Consider the following 18,837-nt stretch of genomic DNA (forward strand, 5'->3'; position numbering starts at 1 on the left):
ACTGGGTACCCCTCCTGTTTCTGGGTGAGGACCACGGCTCAGGTGCCAGAGGTCACCTACTAATCAGAAGGTTGATGGTTCGATCCCTGTCTGTTCCTGTGTATGTGATAAATATCCTTGGGCAAGATGAAAACCTCCTTTAGAAAATATTTGCAAAATTAGAATTAAAGATGATATTTTCCAAATCTGTGTTCAGACTGTAAATGCTCAGCACAGACACTGAGCACTGCAGTGGAGAAACGGAGGCCCGACCCTGCACCTGTGGACGAACAGAGCGAGATAAAACAGACAAAACAATAAATACCCAAACCTCAGGTGGATGATCAATGATGGGAGTTTCCATCCCCGTCCTGCAGAACTGATCCTGCAAATTCCTGAAACAGAACCAACTTGGAGTAAGACGGGTGGCATTTTGTGACGTTTGATCTGTCAGAGGGTGACCAACTTCCTGGTACAACATCACAACGAGAACTTTTTCAAAATGACTTTCTGTTCAAAGTTGATGCTAAATTTTTATACTTGTCAGATCCAAATAATCCCAAAGATGAAAGAGAAAAATAAATGAATAAGAAATCAAATTCGGTTTTTCCTGTTATGAAAAACAGGTTGATTATCTGGATTTTTAGCAGGTGTAGCTCCTGTGGGTGCAGCGATTGTTCGACTGTTCGAGAAGCCCTGACGTCAAACTGCATTATGTTAAAAACTAAACTTCACACACGGTGCTTGATGCTGGTCTGTTTTCAGCTCAGAATAAACGTGTGCGCTTGTTAAGCTAGAAATGAAGTCAAATGATTAGTCTTTGCCTTGAGACGTGGCAGTTAGTACAAGGGATGAACTGACAGCTGTTACTTTACAAGAATCTGTTTCAAAAGTTATTAATTATTAAATTAGTAACATTATTCCTAATTCATTTTTAGAAATCCATTTACTTCTCTTTTTTTGTTGCATTTTTAAAAGATTGTCAAAATCATTTTTTTAATTCTGAGAATTTAAAAACATTTTCCACTAAGTTTTCAAATTTAGAATAATGTTATTGTTAAAATACAAAAAGTATTTGTCGCACAATTAACAGTAAGTAACAAAATGACTCGTATTTCGATGTGCGTGGCTCTCCTGGTCCTTCATGGAGGAGGGTGGAGAACAGCTTTTTTTTGTGTGTGTGTGTGTGTGTGTGTGTGTGTGTGTGTGTGTGTGTGTGTGTGTGTGTGTGCGCATGTGTGTCTGTGTGCGCATGTGTGTCTGTGTGCGCATGTGTGTCTGTGTGCGCGCGTGTGTGTCTGTGTGTGCATGTGTGTCTGTGTGCGCGTGTGTGTGTGTGTGTGTGTGTGTGTGTGTGTGTGTGTGGTTGTGTGTTGTGTGCGTGTGTGTGTGCGTGTGTGTGTGTGTGTTCGGTGTGTGCGTGTGTGTCTGTGTGTGCGCGTGTCTGGTGTTGCGTGTTGTGGTGTGTGTGTGTGCTGTGTGTGTGCGTGGGGTGTGCGCGTGGGTGTCTGTTGTGTGTGCGTGTGTGTCTGTGTGTGCGTGTGGGGTGTGCTGTGTGCGTGTGTGTGTGTGTGTGTGTGTGGTGGTGTGTGCGTGCATGTGTGTGCTGATGTGTGTTGTGTGTGTGTGTGTGTGTGTGCGTGTGGTGGCATGTGTGTGTGTGCGTGGTGTGTGTGTTGTGTGTGTGTGCGTGGTGTGTGTGGTGTGTGGCGTGGTGTGTGTGTGTGTGTGTGTGTGTGCGTGTGTGTGTGTGTGTGTGTGTGTGTGTGTGTGCATGTGTGTGTGCGTGTGTGCGTGTGTGCGTGTGTGATGAGGCTTAACTCTGCGAGCAGCCGAGAACACGCGCTGTAACTTAAGCTTCATTATGTGCGTTCTGTGGCCTGGAGGTAGATGGAGGATTAAGGAAAGATTTTCAGCAGCTTCCTCAAATTGCTGTCTTTCCAGTTTGAGAGTAGCTCTGTGATTAACAAAGTGTAGCTTCACAGGGATGGTCCTGTGTTGGCTCTTTCATCCTCTTCCCCTCCTTCATGCTGTATTCCTCGTTTCCCTCACTCGTGGTCAGCCAGCTGCCACACCAGGCTTACAAACACTCACTGGTATCATTTTAACTTTGATTTTACATCATTTTATCCAGAACATCAAATACGTGTGAGCCCTTTCCCCACGGGTTCCTACCACCTCCCTTCCTAACTGCTTTTCATTGTTTGAAGCAATCAGCTGAAACTGCGCTCTTTAAGGAAACAGAATGCAGGTTAATGATTGAGGGGCCGCCTGTGTGGAACATCTGTGCTAACACTAAGGATGCAACAGGTGCTGGGTACAGTAATACTGTCACATATAGTTACCTGAAGCAGGTTTTGTGAAATGTGTTATTTTAGCGTCAGGTGTCTTGTAAGAGAAGCGTTTTTATCAGACACTGCTGTGGGGAAGAGGAGAGAAAGGACGCGCTGCAAACAAACCAGCTGTGTCCTCATTCAGACCTGCAGACGTTTCTCTCATCGTACTGCCTGTTATACCTCCACTTTCACTAAATGAGAGTTGGAGCTTAAGAATCCTTTGGATTATCCAGTGCCTGGCTAGCACTTAAGCCCCAGCCGCCCTCGTGATTTCAATTAAAAATGTGTGCCTTCAGCAAGGTCTTTGCTCCCACTCCCTTTTTTAAGCTTTAGATGAATTACTGTAAAGACGCTGATGGAAATGGCTCTAAACCCTCTCCTGTGCCCACTCTCCTTCCATCTGCAGATGATCCAACTGACCAGCGTACTTGCCTTATCTGTGGAGATCGCGCCACAGGCCTGCACTATGGCATCATCTCCTGCGAGGGCTGCAAGGGCTTCTTCAAGCGCAGCATCTGCAACAAGCGCGTGTACCGCTGCAGCCGGGACAAAAACTGCGAGATGTCACGCAAGCAGCGCAACCGCTGCCAGTACTGCCGCCTGCTTAAGTGCCTTCAGATGGGAATGAACCGTAAAGGTAAAGTAGATGTTTCAAGCCACCAGAAACAGACGTTTGTTTGGTAATAAATGTCTGACTCATCGAGTTGCGGTAACAATGAAGCATCAATGACAAAAGAATCAGTACCCAGACCAGAAAAGAGTCAGAGGTACTACAGTTGAAGGTCGTGTCTGGAGAGTGACTGGCCTCTTAAATGAAACGTCTTCACAAACTTTCAGTGACCTTGTTTTTCTGCTTTTAACAGTTTTTCAGCACAGTGCACTGTCAGTATGACTCTGAAACCAACGGTAGGTGAACTGATCATCTTGTTACAGGGTAAACGGTTCTTGTATAACGCTTTTCTGCTCAGAGGACTCAAAGCAATTTTGCCTCATTCACACGAGTTTTTTCTATCCTCTGTTTCATACTCTGATGCATCCATCGGAGTGTCTTGACCAACGATATTTGGCATGCAGACTTTGGCGAGCACGCGGGGATCGAACCACCAAACTTCCAATTAGTAGGTGACCGGCTGTACTTCCTGAGCTGCAGGCAACCTTTGATTTAAGCATTCATGTGGACTTCACTGTGCCACTTAAACACTGTTGAAGACGCAGCACTTCCCCTGAATGTCCACAGCAAGCCTGAGTCAATGAGGCCACACGTTTAAACCATCCACACCTAAAGGATGGACGGACAGATGCTGTTCCCTGGCTCGAGCCTATCCCAACCATCATGGGGGAGTTTGGGATTGGCCACATGAATGCTTAAATGAAAGGTTTCCTGTAAGTAGAGCCGGTCACCTATTAACTGGAAATTTGGTAGTTCGATCCCACCGCTCTGTCACAGCGCTGACAGACCGGTGGGACTGTGGTGGCGTGGGTGAAGGTGTGTTATTAACCCTCTGGGGTCGATGGACACGCCGGTGCCTGCAAGTCATGTGACCGGTTTAAGATGACATAGTAACAAGATGCGACTCTGCTGAGTCTCTGTTTAACTTATGGTTAAAGTTAAACTACTATGGCAGTTTTTACATGTTGCTGATAGGCCAGGTTACACCAGAGTTATGATAAAACGTCCACACACTGCTTTTTTCTAAATACTATATGTTTAGTGCAGGAAGGAACAGTGAACATGGCCGCGCTAACAACAACAACACACCAAGGAAAAATGCCTCCCCTTTCCTATTGGTGGAAAAATGCACCAATCCAAAAACGATATGGCTGAATGTGACCTTTGTTGTTTAGGAAGAGGTCAAAGTTGTGGGAGAGAGTCGGGATATCGATGGGAGAGATTTGAGATGTTTAGCGTGTCTGGAGTGTGTAGTTAGTGTGTAGTTGTTTTGTTCTGTGTGTCAAAACAATAAGTCCACCGCTGAGTGTCACAGTCAAAGGCTGCAGTGTAAACGCTGCGTCCAGGTGGAAGACGCCTCCTGCTGTCTCGTGGTGGACACAAACTATTTTTTGGAGTTGCACAATCATTTGTGTGGCGTCTTACTGTGACACCTAACACTTCCTAATTGTTCAACTTCAAGTTATGTTTCTTGACTGATTTTTAGATCATTGTGTGAATGCAGTAAGTCACCATGAATAAAGAACTTTATTTATTCAAGACGAGCTAAACGGTTTTTAAAGGTGAAATACAAAGTAGTCAAAAACAGCCTGAAAGATGAGGTTTAAGTTTTTGGTATAACTGTGTGCACAGTGCAGATTTGTGTAAATGTAAGCACGTAACAGAACCTCACGTGGAGTAGCTTCTAGAGCCACCTGCTTATTTATGAAAAGGTTCTACAGTACAAAGTATATGGGTAAATGAGGAGGTTACAGACTGTGTGTATATGAGCCGTGTATAGATCCGCCCCTGTAATTTAGATGTGTCAAAATCAGGTTTTTAAGATGCTGAGTGGCCAGAGCTGCTTCTGTCGGGACTTTGCTCCGTTTATCTGTGAGCCAAACAAACAGCTGCTCGCAAAGTCTCTGAAAACCTGGAAACGCTTGAATGTGTCAATTCTACCAATAAATCTGTTTCTCCCTCCTGGACTTTGCTTAGTGACACACACACACACACACACACACACACACACACACACACACACACACACACACACACACACACACACACACACACACAATCTAAGCTGCAGTTTTCCTTCCACAGACATGTGCTGCCCCCATGTGGCTAAAACTTGTAAGTGACTGTCCTCATGGCCTTATTCTTCAAGTGCCTGTCTTAGAATGGAGATGAGACTGGGACTCACCCAGTCAGACACTAATCACAGCGATTTTATCTACACTGCAGAAACACTCACACGCACTAAGACTATGAGATGAAATGTACTTGGCTTGTAAGTGTACCAAAACAATATGACTGCCCGCCAGCAGCAGCTGTATTTGGAGCTGGATGGTGGGACAGTTTTGCCTGATGTGCTTTAGCCACTAGGGAGAGCTGTGACACCGATCATGTTTGGTTAACGGAACAAATGACTTTTTCCTGTTTTTTGACATGTAGCAATCAGAGAGGACGGCATGCCTGGAGGGAGGAACAAAAGCATTGGACCTGTGCAGGTAAATGGACTGAAGGATTGTGTTGTTTGTGGTGCGCGCTGACCTTTCCCCACCTCCCAGTCAGCCTGAGCATCATCGCTGTGGCTCAGCCTCTGAGGAATTGTGCTTACAGTAAACCCACTCAGATCACAAGCCATTAAATAACACAGAGCTGGAGTGCTGCAGTGCTACTCTTCGGGATGCTCATAATGAGAGCGAGCCCTGACCTTGTTATATCATCTGTATAATTGTGTAGCAGCTGATTAGTCCCCATTCAGCGGTGCCTTTATTATTAACGTGAAGCGAGGGAACAAATGGTCAGAAAAATGTGTGACATGAGGATAAGTACCACTGAGCCGCTATTCACGGGGAGGGAGGCGCTCGATTCATTCGGGATCAATTGAACGAGTCAAAACAGAGAAACACGGCTTCCATTAAGAACCAGCGCCCTTAATGAAAGCAGGACCTTTCTGTCATGAATATGGAATGAAAACGCCTGTTACAGTATTTGGGATGAACTGATAGAAATGAAAGTGACTTGACCTCCCTCAGACACGAGACGTGGTATGTGCAGGCGTGCTGAAGCCTTTCAGAATGGCTTTTGTCTGCGTTTTCTGCTCGTGCTGACCTGCACAGATCTTATTATTTTAAGTGTGTGAATCATCCAATCAAACGCGCACACACACACGCGCCTCTTTTCTTTCTGTGTCATTATGTGATTGTGTCCTTGCTCCTCAGCATTTTAATGAAAAGCCGTGTGCTGTTAGTTGGTGCTAATCAATTGAACTGATGCACATGCATGGATGTGCTGTAAGCTCCAAACCTCCCTGTGTGTGTGTGTGTGTGTGTGTGTGTGTGTGTGTGTGTGTGTGTGTTCTAGATAACAGAGGAGGAGATCGAGCGGATCATGTCGGGCCAGGAGTTCAAGGAGGACGCCCCGGAGCACACCTGGGGCAACAACGGCGACAGCGACCACAGCTCGCCAAGCAACGGCGCCTCGGAGGGCAACCAGCCGTCGCCTGCCTCCACTCTGTCGTCCAAGTGAGTCGTCGATCTCATCCGCTCAGCTACGCGCCTCTGGCACTCGCCCCATCTTTGAGATAATGAGCCGGCCCTGACAGTCTAACACCTCGTTCCCATCTCACCCAGACTTTAGTTAAAGTATTCATCGGCCAAAGAATGCCTGAATATGCAGCTCCTCAGGCTCGCTGATCACAACCAAACACAAAGAGCTCACCGCACTATCTGCTGTTCTTGCTTGGAGACGAGCATATTGTCTATCTGCACTCATCAAGGACAAATATTGTCTAGGTACTTGCATGATGGCATTTATTTTAGTCTCATTTTGTGTAAACATCAGGTTTTATCTCAGCAGCCTGAAAACTATTCAGGGGATGGCTTTTCTTTTTTTTTATGCGATGGAATTAAACCTTGCCAGAAATGAACAGCAAACAGAAAGCCTGCGTCGCATGCGCTCGTGCACATGCCCAGAATGCAAAGTTTAGTCTGCAAGTTTGTGAAAAAATGCAAAGAGTTTGATTGGGGATGAAGCTCAGCACATCAGGGTGAGGTTAAAGGAGGGTTTGCCTGAGAAATGCAAACCCCGACGTGTGAGCCAGCGTGTTTTTGTCCCCGCAATACTAACAAAATCTGCATTACTGTAACCTTTGACCTTTGTGTGCTTCCAGTCGCTCCGCTGAAATGAACGGCTACACGGCAGCCCTGCGGGACCAGTACATTAACACCTCCATGCCCACGCATTACCAGCTCTTGCCTCACCTGTTCAGCTACGCCGCCCAGTCTGGCCTGCTGGCCTCTCAGCCCCGCAACCTCTACCCACAGCCCCACCCTCTGGTGCAGCAGCTGGTGGCTGCTGAAGAGCTGGCCCCCCTGACCACTCCAATGCTTATAGAAGAAGAGTGAGTTCATACTCAGCGTCGTGCGTTGTGTAGAGGCGCGGCCAAATGAAAGGAGTGCAGCTGGTTTCAGAAAGCAAAATTCTCAATTAGATACTCATTTTGTGGCAAACAGTCCTTCCCAGTAAACCAAACTTGTTAGTCTTTTTCTAATTGTATGTCGTGAACGTTGCCATTTACCTCGGTAAGTGAGATGCAGGTGTGTTGGAATAGGAATTAGGCTCTTGAACCTCTATGTTAATATTTTGAGAGCCTGGCGCTCTCACAAGCGCTCCAACAGGAGGATATTCTCTGAATATCAAGTTCATCATATGTTTTTGGTCGTTGATGCTGACTGTGTGAGGTTTCTTCATCATTTCTTCCACTTCCACATACACTGAAGCATCCCCACAGCATTCATTCCCACCATCAGTGTTCTTAGGGTTGCCTTTTCTTCCTGTGTACAAACACTAGCAGTGTCGCGGTGACCAAACAACTCTGGTTTAGTGTTATTTGACCAAAGGACAAAGGATTGTCCTCAGCATTCTTGCCTTGAAGGAGTCTCTTCTGCTAACGTGGAGCTACTCCTGTGAGCTCGTTGCTTCATTAGTTTCTCCCCTCCAAGTCTAAAGTGATTTGTTTTTGGCTTGATGCATTTTCATGTGGCAGCTCAAACTGCTGCCAACGTTTCTATACTGCGTGTAAACTGGAAGATAAAACACGGCAGCATTTGTGCTGTGGCTCAATGAAAAGCTCTGTTGCTCGGTGGGATAATAATACTGACCATGATCAGCGTTTTATCCCAAACTAATTCTAGTATGAAAGTTAGAAATGCTCTGTTGACATTTCTTTGTCAAAATTAGAAAGGTTTGTGATTTTGAAAGTGCAGGAACTTTCTGATCACATCTTGATTTTTCAGCATTACATTATTTTAAAGATTCTTTTAAATACATTTTGTGTGATTGTTTATTTTTTCCTCATTATTTTACATTTATTCCTCAGATAAATTCAGGGAAATGCTTTAGGAAATGGCCTGAAGTCAGCTGCTGTCTGTTGGTAACAGAGGTTAGAATTAGCTGAAGGCTAAGCAGATCTGCTCTGTGAAATGAGGAGAATATAGAGGGACAGGAAGTCAGACGGTGAGGGACGTGAAGGCTGCTGAAAACAGGAATAAGTGAACTACAGCTGTGTTGTGGAGTGGGATGCTGATTTGAGCCACGTCAGGCCCATTTTGACATGATGAGAGTTTTCCTGCCCACCACACATCTGTCTCGTTGTTGTTTGCTCACTAGGTACAAGGTAACACAAGTGGAGCTGTTTGCTCTGCTGTGCCGTCTGGCAGACGAGCTGCTCTTCCGCCAGATCTCCTGGATCAAGAAGCTGCCCTTCTTCTGTGAGCTCTCCATAGAGGACTACACCTGCCTGCTCAGCTCCACCTGGCAGGAGCTCATCCTGCTCTCCTGCCTCACTATCTACAGTGGCCAGATCTTTGGAGAGCTGGCCGACATCACAGCAAAGTACACGCCATCTGACGACGAGCTTCAGGGGTGAGTGGCGAGTGCTTAAAGAGCAAAAGGAGAGAACAATTGGGGTGTTTTGTTTATGAGCTTTAGAATAACTTGAATTATTGAGGAGCCAAAAAACACCCACATTTACTCCATTTAGTTTATAACTATTACATACCTCCCCTGAGTTTCTTAGAGGTGCACAGAAGAAACGATATGATAGATGGACACTGTGACGTCGTCCACTGGTTTCTGAGCTCTAGTTTGTTTTACCATCATCGCCGTGGTTTAAAAAACAAACAGACAACAATAACTTGTCACGAGGACGGGCAGGTCTGCTTGCTCATTGGCTAATCAGTGTCATTAGCCAATGAGCAAGCAGAACCAAGTTGAACCCTCCTTGTTGAAGCATAGAATTACTTATATTTCCAAAAGAGACATTATTTTTGTATTCAATAAAGGCCAAAAACACTCATCAGGAAAGTGTTTACAGAGGTCAAGTCTTTTTGCAGCTACAGCTATCGCCATCTGGTGGCCGTTATGGCATTTCTGCATTGACGTCCTTTTACCAAACTAGAACCTGCAGTCAGCTGTGCTTCACTTACTGCTCTCAGAAACCTCGTTTCAGCCACAGCTGTTTTCTGCTTTTAGGGAAAGAGCTATACGTTTACCCACTAGCTGACAACTGATAGAGTTAGCAACTAGCTAACTTCTAAAGCAGATCTTTAAGCAAAGTCAAAGGCAAGACAATAGGGCTCCGAATGATGGCTTACATTGCTATTTGTGTGCTGGTATTATAACAAGACAGCTGTTTGTAACTTTGTAACTGTAATTCAAATCATTTATTCATATATCACCAAATCACAACAGCAGCTGTAAAAACTCTACAATAATCGTTTTTCGTAAAACCTTCTGCGAATGTTACAGTTACACTTTACTGGGTTAGCAACATAAATCAGTTATTACTATTACCATTACTATTGAATATTGAACTGGCATATTTTGTACATATTATGTTAGCTAGGCAGCTGGCACAGACAATGACCTTTAGATTGTTTTCATATTGTTTTCTGTCATCAATAATCAAAATATTATCCAGCAGTTAAGGAGTTGTTAAGGAGGCTAACCGTTTAGGCGACAGTGCAGAAACAGCCAAGGCTAGCTTCTATGCTAACTTCTATGCTAGCTTTTAGCAGTAGAGAACTTCTGAATTACTATATTGTAATTTTGTAACAGAGACTACTTTAAAAGTAACCTTTCCAGACACTAAAGTTAAGTAGCTCAAGCAAGAACAACAACAAGTGATCTGATTCTATAGTCTTGATATTGATACGTAGCAGAAAGAAACTGCCTTCATTCGTTCTGTTTTGGTAATTCAGCCTCACCCACAGCAGTCACAGTGGGGCTGTTTCACTATAAGGTATTAAATGTTTCTTTTTAGTCTCTGGGAGCTGTGCTAATTCAGTATTTCAGTAGAAATGAGAACAGCAATCAGGAATTCAACATTCCCTCTGCACAGCCAAGCTGTTTCACTTTGTGAGCTCATCATCTCTAAAAGGGCTTAATATTTTTCTCCAAGTGTTATTGCTGGGTGAGGCCCAGTGAAGTGGTCCGTGAACAGGAGGCCTCCTCAGAGCTGAGCTGTGGCTAGCACTGTCTGGCATGTGTACTATAGACGCTTGTTTCACTTGAAGTAGAAAAGGATGCGTGGGGGAAGAGGGGGAGTGTTCCTGTGTAAATCAAACATGTATAATTTGACCTTCTGACACATTCTCCTAATATAACTCTGCTGCTTCAGTCAATTTGCCCACAGTTTAGTGGTTTTAGACGTGGACGTTTGATTTACAGTGGCATTGTTGAAGTTTGTGAAAGAGATTAGAAGTGCAAGGCAGAAAATTGATGTTTAAAACGTGGAATGAACTTATGAATCTTCTCTTCAAAAAGCTGTGGAATCAGCAGGGCGCTTTAAGCACTTTTAATAGATCTGACATATTTCCTCCCTCATTTTCTTTGCCTTGTCCATTGAAGCATGGAAGCTTAAGATAGCGGTGCTGAGGGGATTTTTGTCTTCTTTTTTTATGTGGATTGTAGTGAGGACAGCAAACCCACAAAAGTCTATATCATGGTTTGAGTTGGAGCCTTAAAGGCACCGTCTGGCTTCATAGATCTGCAGTTTTCAGCTTAACTGACGGGTCTGTGTGTGATTCCTCAGATTCAGCGAGGATGGGATGGAAGTAATGGAGAGGTTGATCATTCTGTTTCGCAAACTCCACCAGTTAAAGATCAGCAATGAGGAGTACGCCTGTATGAAAACCATCAACTTCCTCAATCAAGGTAACAACAAAGTCTCCAGCGTGTTGACTTTTTGCCATCGCGACCTTCCCCGCTTGACTGTGATAGTTTCTGCTCCACAGATATCAGAGGACTGTCCAGCATCTCCCAGCTTGAGCAGCTGAATAAACGCTACTGGTGTGTGTGTCAGGACTACATTGAGTCCAAGTACCCACTGCAGCCTAAACGCTTCCCTGAGATCATGATGTGCCTGCCGGACATCCGCTGCATCTCAAGTAAGGCCTCAAAGAACTGTTTAGGCTGTTGTTGAAGACTGACTTTAGAAATGCACTCAGATACTCATACGTTAGTTTGTTTGAGCTACAAAAATGTGATACTACCCAGTGTATTGTGCCACAGCGATTTATGTTCAGCCATGAAAGTTTCAGTTTGTGCCCTTACGACCTGTGTTGTTCCCCGCCCTCTACAGTGCCTTGTCTTTGGGGAAAAACACTGAAAATACAAAAACCGTTGCAAAATTTTATGTTTAATGAATTATTTGGTTAAATTATTTGAGCTAATGGGATAAAAGAAAGCAGGGCTTTTGTCATTAAGACAAACTATAATAAGTGCATTAACCCTGTAAGACCCAACCCATCAAAAAATAGCCAGAAAATTCAGATGTTTTGGAGCTGAGATGTTTAATAACCCTTAATAATACACAAATTTTATTTTGCTATATCATGTTGTTTATGATTTATTTTTTGTATTCCATTTGATACATTTGGCTTTTTCTTTTTAACACCAATGTTAATTTTAAAAAGCTGTCCATAACATTTTGAAATTGAAGTATTGATCATGTTGATGGGTTAAAGCTTGAATCACAATCTAGTTACTTTTGTGGTTTTAGCTCATCAATTAAATCAAACACAATCAACTGTTCATTTTTCTGGTAATAAATAAAATCATGGCCAAACCTTTGGATAAATAGAGACACTTTGCATACATTTCTTTTATTTACCAACTCTTTGAAACTTATGAATGATTGGTCGAAACAAGTAATCTAAATAAAAACTGTGAAATAAATGCTACTGCCAGTAATTTTGACTAACTAGACGTAACTGAACCGAAATCAGCTTCATAAGTTCTAAAAAAGTAAATGGCCTCAGTGAAAATTGTGTCAAAGAAAGGTCGTTAGATTTTGTACACGTAACCTGTCCAAATTAGACCGTTTAACACGAGCTGGGCACACTGCTGGAGCCAGCCTCTAGTGGCCGCCAGAGGAACTGCAGCATTCGGCACTTGGGTTGGCTTCATTTGTCTCGCAGGTTGCCTCCTGGACACGACTGTGACCAATGAAAATGTCGGCTGTACAGAAGCTAAGCTAATCATGAACTAAAGTGCCGTGTGTCTCGGGTTTCTTCTCAGCAAAGCTGGTGAACGTCCCTCTGGAGCAGCTCCCCCTGCTGTTCAAAGCAGTCTTGCACTCCTGCAAATCCAGCCTGACCAGCTACAGGACCGGCCCGTCGCCCTGCGTGACCGCCTCCACCGGAAACTAAACCCTCCCCGACACCCGAGTCGAGGACTGGTCTCCCCTCTCGTGAATGTGACAAGCAGCTAGTTTGTTTTTTGTAACTTTTTTCTTTATATATTTATTACACGACAGAGCTGAATGTATGCTGATTTACACTGTGCACATGCTTCTGTACAAAACAAATGCTCGTAGATGCATTGGTCTTTGGAGTTTACAAGCGTGTATCCATTTTGCTCCATGTGTCAGTGTTGCCATTGTTAGAGCTAGACTTTAAAAGAGTTTATTTTATACAGATGGGGCGCCTTGGCACGCGCGACGAGTGTTTTGAGACTACCTCAGGAAGATGTTGTTGCTATTTTCAGGTACCTTTTCTTACTGTTAAATGAAGAGTTGCCCAGTCTAAACCAAAACCCTGTGGATGCTTTGGTACCTCAATCAGAGATGAATGTTCAAAGAAGCTGCATAAATCAGTCTGAAAAACAGTTTTTTGTTACACTGAAAATGCAAAATGAATTAGCAAAAGTACTCAGACATCCTGCTTTTAGGAGGCGGTCTTGTCAATTTAACATTCCATGAGTTAAGGTGGCTGTTGTTGGATCTGTGGGATCATCGAATAGGAGCATACGGGTATTTTTTAACAATCATAGACTAGGGATGTATGGCTTTATTGCAGGGGAAGGGGCGGATAGCTAGGTTTGCTGTTTTTCTTTTTATTATGTTTCTCTCTTGACCAAAGTGTTATGCAAAGATTATATCAAGCGCCCGCTGATGGGTAGGGAGCTGACAGCTCAACAAAACCCTTTTCTTATCCATGAAGGACGAGGATAAGAAATGAATCAGTCTGTTTCAGAGGCAAGACGCTCTGCAGGGCAGAAAAGTTCCACGTTTCATTGCAAACATGCGCGTTTTCTCGCGTGCACACATATGCACAGAGCAGACACGATGGCTCTCATTTTGTGCTCTTCATTGCCAAGGAAGATGGTGCATTTTCGCCTGCTCTCGACACAGCTGGGTATATGCGATTAAAAATGTGCGAGCTTCACGGGTGACACACACCGATCAGCCACAACGTTGAAATATCGGGGAGGTTTCTGATGTGTTGGCACATTTGGGTCTGTCAGCTCGTCTGTGCTCTCTGGCGGTGGGTCGCGTCACGGATAACGCTTCCTGCAGGTTGAATTTTGAGCTTGATTCAATTTGAGGACTTTGGAGAGCAGGTGAACAAACCACGCTTTCCCCTAGTCCTGAGGGAGACCGCTGGTACTGGGGCACGCCATCATTTTTAACAAACACCACATTACTGATTACCCAAGGTTAGGGTTGGATTTTTGCTTTACTCACAATGGAAACGGGCCCATAAATTTTCATTTGAATACATTTTAGCCTTGGGGAAGGATTTTTATTTGGGTGGTTGGATGTTATTGTAACCCTAACGCTATATGTGTTGGCCCCAGCACGCTCAAGCTCTCCCAGCAGAGCTTTGCATAGTAACAAGGTAACGATTACTGGTCACTTCACCTGTCCGGGGTTTTGATGTTGTGGCTGCTTGGTGTTGCCCATCTTAGTGGAACCCACTGAAACCAACCATTTAAAAGAATCAGTGTTTATTGATCCATCCGTTTTGCTTAAGAGTTCATTTCGATTTTTCAAAACAGTTGTTGAATTTCAAAGTTCTATCGGCCAGTTTTGAAGGGCAATCAAACGTTTTTAGATGTAGAATGTAAATCAGACCACACTTGGTTTCCACGGGCATCAGGCCGCGTGGACATCCAGGTACGGTCCGACTGTTTTTAAATGAGATGAAAGTGAAAATATCATTTATGCAGAACTGGCTTAAAGTTGAACGTCTAATCGCTTTAATCCAGCCGTAAGTGGACTCGGTGTGATCGGCTAGGGCTTTACCTCAATCAGTTTAGGCCAGGTTTGGAGAATTTTAGGGGATATACCCCTGGCTTGCATACCCACAGATATGCACGTCGTTTTAAAAAGTGTAGCCACAGAGAAATGGTCTTTATTTTTAAAGTGTGAGATTATCATTTCTGACCACTTGAAGTGTCTTTTCTGGCCATTTCACCATTTGCGTCATTTGAAATGCAGACAAAGTGCAGTCCCCGCAACCACTCCCTTTTTTGCACACGACAGTGAGGTTTGGAGACCTTAACCCTTGTTCTTGGCCACTGCCCACCCAATGTGTTCCTCTCTCAGGTCCCTGCTGACCTGGATATATACAGGGTAAAGTGAGTGTTATGTATTGCATTCAGGAGTTCGTCAGTGACCACACTGATGTACTTGTAGTATTAGTAGATGTAGCTTCCAGGACATTGTAGGTCCTGTTGTAGAAAGGTGTTTTTGTTTTTTGTTGTTTCAACTTTATTTCCCTCACAGTCCCCACCCCACCCACACTCCCCTTCAGTGAAAGTGGAATTAGTTTGCAGGGCAGGTTTTCTAAAGCTCTCGGCATTGATGACGGACGAAGCAAAAGGCAGCGGCATCTTTCCGATGTCACGGCTTCCCTCCCGTCGTGCGCAGCCTAACGAAACCACAGCCCAATCCAGCGTTCCTTGTAATGCTTCAGTTAGCCTCTTTTGATTTTTTTGAATGCTTTAATGTACCTTTTGTAGTTTATAATTAAGAATGTCTTTTTAGCTTTTTTGGGTTTGATTTGGAGTGAAGACAACACCTATCATTTTCTAAACTGATTTCTTCATTGTTGTTGTTGACGTTCACTTGTTCACTGTGTTCATTAAAGAAAGTGTTACTCAGGCTTTGTCAGCAATGCTTTACGTGCACGCTGCTGACATTTTGGATCTGTTTGCGTAATCTTGGAATAAGTTTAAACCTCAAATGTTGTGCTGTGGCGCCGTCTCTGGAGACAAAAGCCTCGTGTTCATCCATCAGGTGACCAGCACACCACACGGGGGCAGGGTTACGTTTGAGCCACGTGCCAGATGAGCACAGTTTGATAAACTCTTAGGTTTCAAAGTTAATCTTTGGGTGGAATAGATGTGAACCTCACCGTTACCATGGTAACCAGGTTACCATGCACCCGATCACCAGTGGGTCCACATTTTCAGAAAGTCTAAGATGTTTAAATTCTTCAGTTTTGTTTCAGGTTGTATAAAAACAGCTCGACCGAACCCTGATCCTCCTCGCGTCGCTGGCTAACTGCTGGATGTTCAGATTTTGCAGAGATGAACAAAACCATTTAATGTTGCCTTTAGCAGCGCTGAAAGGTTTGGCTTTTAGCTTGAGATAGCTGCCTCCCTCCCAAACAACTGATAGTGTTATGTTTTTAAAAAACATACATGTAGAGGCAGCATTCCTCCACATGTATTAACTGAAAACATTAAACCAAACTATCTGACAAGATTACATTATCATGTCGTTTTGGTGAACCGACCCTTTAGATCACAGTATCTCAGGACACTTCTGTGTACCGAAGGTCTCACTGTGATGAAACGGTTCAAATCCGCTCAAACGCTGCTCGGAGACCCTGTCAGGCTGTCCCGTGTCTGTGCAGCACTGCCAGAAAAACAGCAAAATGACTGGAGGAATGCACTGAACATCACACTGAGATCTGACAGCGCAGCAGGATCTGAGGGGTTTCTCCTTTAATGTGATGCCAAACTGTCTGCTTATCAGCGGTGAATCCCACCTTTGCTGGCAGCACTCGCACTTGTTCAACGTTACAGTTTGATACACACACGCTGTTGTCTTTTTTTCACTTCCTGTTTGTATTGGTTGTGTGCAGACAAAGGGATGTGTCATTTCTAAACTACCTCTGTATTTTACACACCGTTACTAATGTTCATTACACCAATGTTTTTTATGAGTTGACCTTACATGTGAACCACCAACACTTGTTTTCTTCTTCGTAGCCTTGTATTCCTCTCTACCTCAGGTACTTTTAGGGACCCTCTTCCTCCTTTGTTTCCTTAATGTGCTGTTTCATGTTAAATTAGCATCATCTTATATTTCACTCCTACCCTGTTATCAAAAATCACATACCAAAGATGAACGAATGTCAATGACAATGTCAGTGCACTGATTAAGCATTCATGTGTTATGTTCTGGCTGAAGTTAACCAGTGTTGCATTTTTCCATGTTGACCTTATCCAAATATGCCTCATTATCTGTTGAATTTGCTGTATTCGCCATACCATGATAATCCTGTGTGTGTGCGCGCATGCACGTGCGTGTTTGTTGTTCGTTGGTGAAGCAGAGAACACACTCAGTATTATCCCACAGCAGCCGGTGCTGCATGTGATCAGTTGTCAATCGCAGGATGTAACTGTGCTCAGGCTGACTCTTCCTCCGGTTTGCTCACTCGTGTAACCGTAACACTGTGACCACAGATGGACAGACGGCTGTGGTGTGAGCGCTGGGGCTGGACACACACCCAGGCTCAGCCTTTAAAGTCGCTGTCCTGCTGTTAAACCTTTAACGCCATCAACTTAATTTGTAAGTGAGATGTTCAAAAGACTCATGTTCCTACAGAAACAGCTTGTATTCACCACACTTTCTATATAATGCTCGTCCACTCCCTTTAGTTTTCATCTGAGAACAGCCAGTGGGTGTGGCTTCTAAACCAGAGCCAGAGATGACCATATTAGGGATTCCTGTTCAAACTGACTTCATACATGTTGGTGGGCCTGGAGCATTGTGTTTTTATGCAGACGCACACACAAATAGACATTTAGGCCCATATTGCTTGTCCTGGATGGAGCTCCATCCCCTAATTCCCTGTAACTGACAACCCTATAGACAGAACAGCAGGTGTCCAGCTGTCAGAGCTTTGTTACAGGCACACGAGGAGCACACCGGCAACATATCTCAGGGAACAAAGATTCATACACGGTCATCAGAAACTGAAACGCCATTTCTGTCTTTTCTCTTCAGAAATCTCTTGTCTGCTCTTGTTACTTTAACTACCTGTGAAGAATGTGATCCATTATGTGTTAAAAGCATGTTTAGAATGTGTTAGGACTTGAAACAAAATAAATGTGAACATTATGCAAGTGCACTCGGCTAACTTCCAGTTTCTCGCTGTCCAACTCTTGGCTTTTCTACGGGGAAGATGATAGAAACTAATGAGACCGTGTTCCTTTCAGTCACTGATAGGCAGAAGGTCTGCCGTTAAAAGCTGAGGGACCGGAATTTGGATGCGTTTGTCCCTGACCTTCTGCTTCGTGTACTCCAGTGTGTTGTTCACAGCGAGATAGTATTATTAGGATAAACACAAAATGTGTTTCAGCCTGGAAAGGAAACATGCCAGGTCTGCTCATTTACTGCAAGTCATGGCAACAAATAAACTTATCTTTTAAACAATCTTCAAATATAATGTGCTGATGACAATAATTTGCCTGCCGTTGTTTCATAAATGCAGCTTTAAAATATTTCTTATCCATCCGGGTGCTCTAAACAGCTGGAAATTTAAAAAAGCGTTCTGGATAATAACTGACCCCCCTAACTTTAGGGGGGTGCACACTGAGACTCACCTGAAGCCTGCACATATAGAAACAGACTCGGTGCAGTTTTCATCCCACATTCACCATCCAGCTGCTGTTTGAGTAACAACTGCTAAAACTGCAGTACCCAGGTCAGTGGTGCGTCATCATTCCAGATGAGTTTATGGTCTCAGTCACTAGTTTCATGTGTTACTGAAGAAAATATTAGATCTTTGAAATGAGGTGACTTTTGTTGTGATTTGGCACTATATAAATGAAATTCAATTGAAATGAATTGAATGTTCCCCACCGGAGTCAGTAATATTTAGTGATTGTGTACTACAGTGTCACAGTCAGAGCCGCGCCATTCATGAAGTGTGGTTTCAGATGGTGATGACCAAAGCTCATAGTTTGAGCCTGAGCGTGCTGATCGTGCTCCGTTTCACTAAAGTTCGACTCTCATTACCACACAGCACTGGAGTGTTAAAAGAAATGATTTTAAATACTAATCTGTCACAACATCAGTGCTGAACCATCGTGGCAAAAACATGGCGATGTGGATTTTCACAGACTGTCCTGGGTTACAGCAAAGGTCCCCAACCACCGGGCCGAGGACCGGCATCGGGCTGCGGGTCATTTTGTACCGAGCTGCAAAGAAATAATACGTTTGTTTCAAAAAGGGTTTTATTTTCATTAGTCTTTGGGGTTCTTTAGTTTACACACACACAC

General features: G+C 44.0%; 1 protein-coding gene across 3 annotated transcripts in view; it reads left to right on the forward strand.

Moving 5' to 3' along the window:
• The window catches only part of LOC120742960 (nuclear receptor subfamily 6 group A member 1-A-like), a 108,559-nt gene extending 90,875 nt beyond the window's left edge, over window positions 1-17,684 (forward strand). For all 3 annotated transcript variants that reach the window (XM_040046489.1, XM_040046490.1, XM_040046492.1), the window contains 8 exons: window positions 2,722-2,952; window positions 5,422-5,477; window positions 6,337-6,497; window positions 7,145-7,375; window positions 8,644-8,898; window positions 11,069-11,190; window positions 11,271-11,423; window positions 12,556-17,684. In XM_040046489.1, coding sequence (XP_039902423.1) covers window positions 2,722-2,952; window positions 5,422-5,477; window positions 6,337-6,497; window positions 7,145-7,375; window positions 8,644-8,898; window positions 11,069-11,190; window positions 11,271-11,423; window positions 12,556-12,686 — 1,340 coding nt within the window. In that variant the 3' untranslated portion in view covers window positions 12,687-17,684. The remainder of the gene's footprint in view (window positions 1-2,721; window positions 2,953-5,421; window positions 5,478-6,336; window positions 6,498-7,144; window positions 7,376-8,643; window positions 8,899-11,068; window positions 11,191-11,270; window positions 11,424-12,555) is intronic.
• Window positions 17,685-18,837: the final 1,153 nt, after the last annotated feature.

This window comes from Simochromis diagramma, unplaced genomic scaffold, assembly GCF_900408965.1.
Source record: "Simochromis diagramma unplaced genomic scaffold, fSimDia1.1 OVJJ01000005.1, whole genome shotgun sequence".
Lineage (NCBI taxonomy): Eukaryota > Metazoa > Chordata > Actinopteri > Cichliformes > Cichlidae > Simochromis > Simochromis diagramma.